This window comes from Nicotiana sylvestris, chromosome 8, assembly GCF_000393655.2.
Source record: "Nicotiana sylvestris chromosome 8, ASM39365v2, whole genome shotgun sequence".
Lineage (NCBI taxonomy): Eukaryota > Viridiplantae > Streptophyta > Magnoliopsida > Solanales > Solanaceae > Nicotiana > Nicotiana sylvestris.
The window spans coordinates 87537979-87548583 of record NC_091064.1 but is presented as its reverse complement, the minus strand read 5'-3'; the positions used below and the strand labels follow the sequence as shown (position 1 = coordinate 87548583).

At 40.3% G+C, this 10605-nt stretch overlaps 1 protein-coding gene across 1 annotated transcript; it reads right to left on the bottom strand.

Moving 5' to 3' along the window:
• Positions 1–3093: 3093 nt before the first annotated feature.
• Positions 3094–4173, bottom strand: LOC138875335 (uncharacterized). Its single transcript, XM_070154160.1, has 3 exons — positions 4009–4173; positions 3418–3936; positions 3094–3294 (listed from the first exon to the last, which is right to left on the bottom strand). The coding sequence occupies exons 1-3, from the start codon at positions 4171–4173 to the stop codon at positions 3094–3096; spliced, it is 885 nt and encodes a 294-aa protein (XP_070010261.1).
• Positions 4174–10605: the final 6432 nt, after the last annotated feature.

The window sequence follows — 10605 nt, the reverse complement described above, 5'->3', positions numbered from 1 at the left end:
AAGTTAAGACCTTACTTTCAATGTCATCCTATCATTGTGGTAACTACCTACCCTTTACGTAACATACTACATAAGCATGAGTTATCAGGTAGGTTAGCTAAGTGGGCAATAGAGTTAAGTGAATACGAAATTACATACCAACCTAGAACTGCTATAAAATCGCAAGTATTAGCTGATTTCGTGGCTGATTTTAGTCAGGGAATATAGTTAGAAGCAGAAAAAGAATTACAGGTGTTCAATGGAGCCAACCCAGGAACTTGGACTTTATTCACTGATGGCTCATCTAACGTGAAAGGAGCAGGTTTGGGGATAGTATTGGTACCACCTACGGGTGAAACCATTCAGCAAGCTATTAAATGTCATTCTATAACTAACAATAAGGTAGAATATGAGGCTATGATTGCAGGTTTAGAACTGGCACGTGAACTTGGCATAAATCAGATTATAATCAAGAGTGATTCACAACTCGTAGTTAATCAAATGCTGGGGACTTATACAGCAGGGAAGAAAGGATGCAACAGTATTTAGAAAAAGTACGGGAATTGATAAAACAATTTCAAGATTGGAAGATTAGACAAATACCTAGGGACGAAAATCTTGAAGCAGACGCCCTAGCTAATCTCGCATCTGCGGCTGATGTAGCAAACAATGCAAATGCCTCAGTGATACATTTATTTCATTCAATTCTTGATCCTGATGCGAATGAGGTAAATTTTAATAACTTAAACCTGGGATTGGAGGAACGAAATTGTTGCTTTTTTACAGTATGGAACCGTCCCTGATGACAAGAAAGAGGCCTATGCGCTTCGAAGGCAGGCCGCTCGGTACTGCTTAAAACAAGGCAATCTATATCGTAAAATGTTTGGTGGACCCTTAGCAAGATGCCTTGGACCTTCACAAACAGAGTATGTAATGAGAGAAATACACGAGGGTCATTGCGGGAATCACGCAGGTGGAAGATCACTAGCAAGAACCTTAATTAGGGCAGGTTATTATTGGCCTAAAATGGAAGAGGAGGCAAAAAAGTTTCGTAGCCAAATGTGATAAATGCCAGAGGTATGGTAACAATATGCATAGACCTGCGGAATTATTACATCCAGTCATTTTGTCGTGGCCATTTATAAAATGGGGAATGGATATCGTAGGACCATTACCGCAAGCAAAAGGACAAGTAAAATTTTTGCTTGTTCTCACTGATTATTTTACTAAATGGGTAGAGGTAGGTGCATTCAAATAGGTACGAGAAAAGGAAGTCAGAGACTTTATTTGGCAGAATATCATATGTCGATTCGGCGTACCAAAGGAGATCGTATGTAATAATGGTCCTCAGTTTATTGGAGCTCAGATCACGGAATTTTTCAAAGCTGGAAAATTAAAAGGATTACGTTAACACCCTACCATCCGGCAGGCAGAATCAATGAACAAAGTCATTATCAACAACTTAAAGAAACGGCTAGAGGAATCAAAAGGAAACTGGCCTGAAGTGTTACCTGAAGTTTTATGGGCTTATCGCACAACTGCAAAAACAAGTACAGGTGAAACACCGTTTTCATTGGTTTATGGAGTTGAGGCTTTAATTCCAGTTGAGATAAGGGAACCAAGTACATGGTTCACACAGGTGACACAAGAGTCTAATGACGAGGAGATGCGGGTCAATCTAGATTTACTCGAGGGGCGGAGAGAAGCTACTTTAATAAGAAAGGAAGCATAGAAGCAAGTCATAGAACGATACTACAATAGAAAAGCACGCCTCATGTTCTTCAAAATTGGGGACTTCGTGCTTAAAAAGGTTTTTCAGTCTACAAAGGTAGCTAACACAGGGAAATTAAGTCCAACATGGGAAGGACCCTACAGAGTGCGTGATGTTGCAGGAAAAGGAGCATATGAACTGGAGACAATGGATGGCAAGATACTACCTTCGCATTGGAATGCGGTTCATTTAAAGAGATACTATTTCTAAAGAAAATCCACGGTCAGATATAACCATTTAAAATCTCATTTTTGAATTGTTAAGATTTTACTAACGATTTTAGATGATAGGCAAAACGCTAATCCGTACTAAATGATGAGTCACGACATGCAAGGCACATGGAGTAACCTAAAATTCCTGGCCTAGGGTTATAATTATTCTTATAGAAATACAAACGGGTTATGCAGTCTTCATCTATAATCGTCCCTCCGAGTCTCGTATGTTTTTCCTTTTCAGGGAAAGGACCAAATGTGAGAAACTATCAAGTGCTCGAGGCTTCATACTTCAACACTCAAACACTTGGAGGACTACATAATATACACAGACATGTGTATAAAGAAGGCAAAGAAGATTAAGGAAAAATCAAGCTTGAAAGAGTCAAGTCAAGTACAGAGTAAAAGTCATAAAGCCACGAGCTAAAGCCAGTCAAGTATAGAGTAAAAGTCATAAAGCCACGAGCTAAAGCCAGTCAAGTGTAGAGTAAAATTCATAAAGCCACGAGCTAAGGCCAAAGAAAAACCTCACTAGGGATAAAGGCTTTATACTAAAACGGGTTATAGGGAAAACCCCCGTGTCTATTATTTATTGTTTTTTAAATCTGTTACAAGAAACACAGTTACGAGAAAGTTATGGATGTAATTCAAATACATGTAAAGTTTTATTCGGAACTAGACAAGGTTCAAAAATAAAAACTTGTCCAAGTTATTTCAGAAAAACATGTGTATTCCTGTTTCTTTTGTCGTATGATAATACCATTATGAAGTTGAGACGTCTTCTTCATTAAGTATTGGAATATAAAAGGGCCCTCTTTTATAAAACTCATGTTTAAATTAATCATGAGGTTAACAGAAGCATTTTTCAGAAAACAAAAATGCAAATTATTCTGTAAGTCCTTAAAAATAAAGAGGCGAGAATAAAGCAAGCAGAAGTTTAAGATAAAAAACTTCTTAATATCTAAGACTAAGTTCCAACTTAGTCATCAAACTACGAAATTGTTTAGATTACCCCATTAAAAGACTTGGGGACTGATGTTCCTAAAATCAACCCTCAAATGAAGTTAAGGGTTTGATTACTATCTTCCAAATTCAAAACAAAAATAAAATCATTTGAATGATTAAAACTGGTCACTGAGAAGTTTGTGGTATTGATGCAGGAACATCGATAGCAGCAGGCTCAATTTGGGCAGGTGCATCAGCAGGCGCGGCTTCAACTTGACTTGCAGTAACAGGCTCGATCGGGTTTGAAATAGTCATGACACCCGTATCAGCTTCAACATTCACAAAAGCTTCAGCCACGGGAACTTCATCCACAGGAGAAGGGAAGTCCTAAGTTTGTTGAGCCTTTTCAATAGTTTCGTTGATTTTATCTAACTCTAACTCCAGGTTGAAGTTTTCTTGGCTAGCTTCAAGTAGGGTATCACGACGGGAATTCAAAAAAGTCCAACTTGCCTCAACAATAGATTTTTCTTCAAGGATCTCATAATCCTTTTCCCAAGCAGTGATCTCATTTTTTAGCTCTTCATTTTCAGCCAAGGCAGAGCTGTGGGAAGCTTGAAGAGGGGCGTGGGAGAATTCTAAAGCACGCACCTTATCAGCAGATATTCTGAGGTCTTCTTGTGCTTGAGCCAAATTCTGCACAAGCTCCCTAGAGTAAACTTCCTTTTGATTTAAAAGAGCCTTTAACTCTCTGATCTCTTCACTAGCTTTAGATAGTTGCTCTGAAAAGGAGGACTTGAGATACTCTTTGTCTTTCTCTGCTTGGTGTGAAGAAGCTTTTGTAACCGCCAATTCTGAGGTTAAGTCCCGTACTCGCTGCTCTAAGGTATTCTTGTTCTCTTGCAAGCTCTCTATGTCAAGCTGAGCACTCTCAAATTGCCCCTTCCAATTTGTTTCTTCCAATTGAGAGTCACGTGCTGTCTTCTCCAAAGGAGCAATTCTTTTCATCAACTCTGTGCCGATGAGATTAGCCTAAAAAGAAAAGAGAAGAAATAAGAATCTCAAAGATGAAAAATTTTGCAAAATGGGAGAGAAGGAAAATACCTTCAGAGTGGCATGCACGATGTCATTCATTAAAGTCAAGGAACTATGGCTTTCCAGCTTTGCTTTTTCAATTGGGCCAATAAGAGGCTCTAGCCATATATCTGCCTGACCTGATTTTCTCAAAAGGCTATTCTCAGCAGGAATTTCAATAGTTACCCGCCTCATAGCGGCACTCTTACTTGAAGAGCCAGTTTCAGTATGATGAACTATAGGGGGGAATAGCCAAAGGAGGAGCAGGAGAAGAGGTAAGAGCAGTAGAATAAGGAACGGAAATAGCTAGGGCTGGTAAAGAAGGAATCACAGGCACGGGTAATGAGAAAGATGATAAAGGTACTTCGTCTAAAACAGGCCCAACATCTTCACGACCAAATCCACTGACAAAAAGTTTGTCGATAGACTCACGAGTGTCGTAGGGAGTGACATCATCATCGGGAATTATTATTGGGGTTTCAACAGGTTCGATAAAAGAAACTGAGACTTCAGCTTCGTCATCGAAAACAATGCATCTCCTAACTCGTGGCCTCGTTACCAACGGGTTCTCATTTTCCTCTTCTTCAGAATTTTCCTCTTCAGCAGCCTTCCTTTTCGTAAAAGAGGAACCCAAGACTATTTCTCGGGCTCTATCTAGAGAGATACGGGTTCCCGAAGGAGTACGGGTCCCCGAAGAGACACGAGAGGCTGCAACTGCTTCCGTAGTAACCCCTCGAATAGCAAATCCTAACAAAAAGAATGATAAAAGTTCAAACAGTAAAGGAGAATATAGGCATAAAAAAAATGTGAACTCTTACCGTGAGTCATAACCTTCCAACCAAAGCGGTTAGAAAGTGTTTTCCAAGATCTACCGTCCATTGGCGCGATCTTCAGTAATTTATCTACCCAACCACGGAAATTGGGAACATCCCCCACAACTCCCATAGTTGCTAAAAAGAAAAACAAGGGGGGGGGGTAAAATTAGTAAAGTTGATAAATTTGAAAGAAGAAGGTACGAGAGGGATAAAAGACCTACGTGCAAAATTCCACTTCTCAGGAAAGGGGACATTATCTTCACCCACTAAACCAACAGTGGGGGCAGCAACAAATCGGGCATACCAGCCACGATCCTTGTCATCTTCAAGGATCACCAAAACCCTCTTACTCCTGGCCACTAGTGTAAAAACACCATTACGAAAAAGCCTAGGTGAGTAAAGATGAATCAAGTGAGGAAAAGTAAAAGGAGCTTTAGCTCTAGTGGCTAAATGCCTTAAACATGCATTGAAGAAACGCAAATTTGATTGGGCCAATTTGACCCAAGCAGACATTGAAGAAACGGCAAAATTCGAGAATGACTGGGTCAATTGCTGGTCTAAACCCTAAAGTAAAAGGGCAAGTGTAAACAAAAAAGAACCCCGTTAAATAGGAAATATTTCTCTGATCCGGATTAAGGATAATAATGGGAAAATCATTACTCCAATGGCAGCAGTCCTTACGAACCACAGGAGTCAAAACCTCTGTAATTTGAGTAGGGTAAGTATCGGCATGATCTAATGCGGAAACTTGGTTTCTAAGAGATTTCCTGTCATGGTAAAAAGACAATTCTGAAGGAACTATCTCATCTACTAACGGTTCACGTAAAGGTTCAGAATGGTCTTTACCCCTAGAAGAAGATTTTGATAAAGGGAACCTCTGGTTCTAGAGGAAGGACCAGAACTAGAAGAAGGCATAGATGAACCACCTCCTCGAGTAGATCCTAAACTACGAAGTCTACCTCCCCTTCTGTGCCTAACAGGGGCATTAAGGAAGGAGTCAGTAATGGAAACTCTCTCAGGGTTAGGGCTTGGAGAAGACATATCGAAGAGGAATGGTCTAAGGAAGAAGTCATCAAAGAATTGGAGAAATAAGTGTTCAATAAGCTTTATGTGATAAAGACAAAGGAAAAAATTATATTTATACCGATAAGCAACCGCCAAAGGTAAAGTGCAGAGTTGGAAATACCATAATTATGATAACTGGCACTTCGTTAATAGTGGCACCATAAAAACCTTGAAAAAAGGCTGCAAAAACTGCAGAGCCAATGGAAAATCGACACGTGCATGAAGTATTAAATGGAAGTGACAATTGAAGCGTCAGTTTTGTCATAGAATTAATGGTGACAAAAATTCTCGTTTTAATGAAATCCACTTCCCAAATATTCAATTGATGAATAAATGGAAAGTGGGGGTACTATCTGTATTGGAAAAAATTGAATTTATATATGTTGAGACACGTGGACTGGTCAAATAGTCAAAGAATTATAATTAGTCAAGAGTCACGGGCAGCAATAGAAACGAGAAAAGGCAAGGAAGAGGCACGGGAGGACATTTGAAGGATTCAACGCTCGTACCTATTTAGATCATTTATCAAAAGGAACGGATCTGACCATAATAAAGAGCGCAGATACGAAATTCGATAGGCATTAAATATCGGATATGTTAGAGAATTTGTATTGATTACAATGATTGTGTAACGTAGCATTTAATGTCTTTAATTATTCATAATAGCCTCATTATGATTTGAAGGAAATGCATACCTTCAAGACACCTATAAAACGGAGGTATCTAGTCACTTGTAAAGACAGACACAATTGAAATATACTCTAATTCACTTGTTTTTCTCCTGATTACATTCTGGTTACACCAAATTATTCTCTTCTACATATTCTTTTGATTATCAGTAATCCGCGTTCTTCTAAATTCTAGCTTTGACTAAAATTCTATTTTTTGGTTAAACAATGATTCACTTTTGGTTTTTTTATAATAAAAATTATTTACATGAATCTATTTTGTAATCCATCATAATATGTTGTTATATCAATTTATTTTAACCATTGTATTTGTTTAAACTCCCTTCTTTATTAAATTTTCAAACTTCTGGATGTCTTTTGTGATAATAATTTCAAGCGGTTTTTTAAAAACTAGTTGTCGTTAGTTATTCTTCTGTTAAATTTTCAAGCTTCTAAGTTGAGTAAGAAAGAAATCTAAGTTGTGCGTAGAAAATTATAAGTCCAAAACATATAAACAATTTCGTGTACGGATAAAATTGGGGGTAAAGTTTTTCCTGATTCCTGACGAGAGAATGAAGGGGAAGCGCAGCTCGACGTGATTCTAATCGATGACAGGAACCCCTTGTATCGAAACCCAGGTAGAATGAACGATGTATCTGAGATCAAGTACGGTAAAGCGATGTACCCCGAACCATGTACAGCTTCTGGACCTCAGGAGATGCGGTGAACGATTATGCATGGTGGATAGGGGCCATAACATTCACCCTCAACCAGATATTACGGTGCTAATCCCGTTCAGTGTCAATTATGGAACAACAATTATTGGGAAAGATGATTTTTACCCTTTTTAGACTTGTACTAGGATTGAAAATCTCCTATTATATAAAGGGGAAGTTTTTCTTTAGTCTGACACATTATAACATGTAATTCAAAGTAATAAAAGTTTATTCTTGTCTTCTAGCTATTGTTCAAGGCATTACTCATTTGTTCTTTTCTTCACTCGCGACCGAGCTTACACTGAGGGTCCAATCGAGGCCGAGTCCTACTATTCAGTCTAAGATCAGACTTGGTCGTAACATTGTGATTGGTTTGATCGTTTATTTCATCTTTAATTTATTTATATCTTATACTTAATCATTCGTATTGAATTAAAATACGTACTCTTTTAAACTACATACAAATTTAATTATTACTCATTTTTGGGGTAATGGCGCCCACCATGGGGCTAAGGGTAATAGTGGTGATTTGATACGAATCTCCATAAAACACCCTATTTTATACCTGTTCTTTGAAATCCTAATTCTAGGTCAGCCTAAGGATGTCAACTCCCAGTCTACTGACTTGAACATTGACGCTGAGTCAGGCCATCACAGCAAAAATAATACTATAGTGCCCATTAATGATGCGCCTCATGCCGATCTCAATGGTGTCCCAGCCATCGACCTGATCGATGCTAACTCACAGGTGTCCATCAACATTGATTTACCAACTGATCCCGAAAATAGTGTTCGCAGGGGACCTTGACCAACTCCTCGAGAAGTGCTTGAAGGTGACGGTGAAGGTGACGGTGAAGGTGATGGGGTGAGCCTACGATTGATTTTCGAGATTTTGCAGGCTCAACAAGCAGCAATAGCAGAGCTATAGAACCAAAGCCACGCCCCTAGCAGGGTCGAGCCCGAACAATCACCGACAAATATGCGGAGAGATGAACAAGTTGATGTGAGACTGTGTAAAGTCGAGCCCGGAGAAACTTCAGAGGTAATGAAGATGCTCGAAGCATTAACAAAACAGGTCGAGTCAGGCGAGAAAAAGATTGAGGCCAACGATAAGAAGGTGGAAACATACAACTTTAGGGTCGATCAGATCCCCGGAGAACCTCCAATATTGAAGGGACCAGACTCCAAAAAATTTATCCAAAAGCCTTTTCCCCTCCGAGCGCATCACTTAAGCCAATCCCGAAGAGGTTTCTAATGCCCGACATTCCCAAGTATAATGGTATCACGGATCCAAATTAGCATATAATCTCCTATACATGCGCGATCAAAGGGAACGACTTGGAAGATGACGAGATCGACTCAGTGTTGCTGAAAAGGTTTGGGGAAACATTGTCCAAAGGGGAAATGATATGGTATCATAACCTGCCTCCAAAATAACTCGTTTGCTATACTTGTAGATGCTTTCATAAAGGCCCATGCTGGAGCCATCAAGGTCGAGACCAGAAAGTCTCATTTTTTAGGGTCAAACAAAGGGATAATGAGATGCTCAAGAAGTTCGTGTCAAGATTCCAAATGGAACGAATGGATCTGCCACTAGTTGCGGATGATTGGGCCATTCAGGTGTTCACTCAGGGGCTCAACCCCCGATGTTTCGTTGCCTCTCAACAGCTAAAGAAAATATTTGGTGGAGTACCAGCGGTGACCTAGGCGATGTACACAATAGATACCAATCAAAGATCATGGTCAAAGACGACCAACTCGGGGCCCTTTCTGGATCTGTTTACCCCATCAGAGCCGGTGATGGATCTGAGGGAGACCTTAATCATGAGCTAAGGCCGGTTCGAGATTGGTATCAACAATACAGCATGTATCGGAGGGGAAAAGGATCCGAGCATCACCCAACTAGGAACGAGAAGAGAAGTGATCAAGGGCCAAGAAGCCGGGGCCAAGTGAGTTAGAGCGGGTTTGATAGGTCTCTCGGGAGTAGGGAAGAACAAAGATTATCGGAGTACAATTTCAACGAGGACGTTGCAAGCATCGTGTCGGCCATAGGACGCATCAAAGAGACCAAGTGGCCCAAACCATTGTAGTTCGACCCTACCTAGAGAGATCCTAATTTTATGTGTAAGTATCACGGCACTCACAATCATAGGACCGAAGATTACCGACAGTTAAGAGAAGAAGTTGCTCGATTATTCAACAATGGGCACCTCATAGAATTCCTAAGCGAGCGAGCCAAAAACCACATCAGTAATAGGGATGCCAACAAATAAGTCGTACAAGAGGGGCCTCAACACGTGATCAACATGATCACCGGGGGAGTCGATGTCCCCAAAGGGCCAATGAAAAAATGCACTAAAGTGTCTATTATGAGGGAAAAATGCGCCCCGGATTACGTTTTGGAGGGACCTATCTCGTTTAGTGACGAAGACGCCGAGGGCATCGTATAGCCTCATAATGATGAACTAGTAATATCTGTACTCATCTATGAATCTCAGGATAAATGTGTGTGATTGATCTAGGTAGCTCGGCCAACATCATAAGATTAAGGGTCATAGAGCAATTGGGGTTACAGGATCAAATTGTATCGGTGTTCGGGTATTGAATGGGTTCAACATGGCATGTGAGGCCACGAAAGGAGAGATAACTTTACAAGTGAACAATGCTTGGAGAACCCAAGAAACGAAGTTCTACGTGATCAAAGGTGATATGAGGTACAATGCTCTGTTCGAAAGGCCATGGGTCCACAAAATGAGGGCGATACCTTCTACTTTACACCAGGCGCTGAAGTTTCCCACGGGGGAGGGGGAGGGTGGAGTTAAAACGGTCTACGAAGAGCAGCTAGCCACGAGGGAAATATTTGCTATCGATGAAATGATCCCGCTACCCACGGTCTCAACATCAAGAAGCGCAGAACTGGCCAAAATAGAAGAAACTAAATAGCAATCAATAATACCGGCCTCAGCCTAAGCAGAGAAACATGAAGAACAAGGAGTGGATGATGAGGATGATTACAGTGTTTCGAGATCATTCATAGCACCCGATGACACCGATGCCACCATATAAATGGTCGAGGATTTGGAGCAAGTTATATTAATCGAGCAACTACCAAATTAAAAAGTATACTTGGGCACGGGGTTAAACCCTGAGCTCAGGAAAAAACATATTGATTTTCTTAAAGATAACGCCGATTGTTTTGCCTAGTTCTATCTAGACATGACAGGGATCCCGCTGGAGTAACCACAAACAAGTTGAGTTTGGATCCGAAGTTCCATCCGGTCAAGCAGAAGAGAAGGCCACAGTCCAAGATCAAACATGCATTCATCAATGATGAGGTATCCAAACTTCTAAAAATAGGTTCCA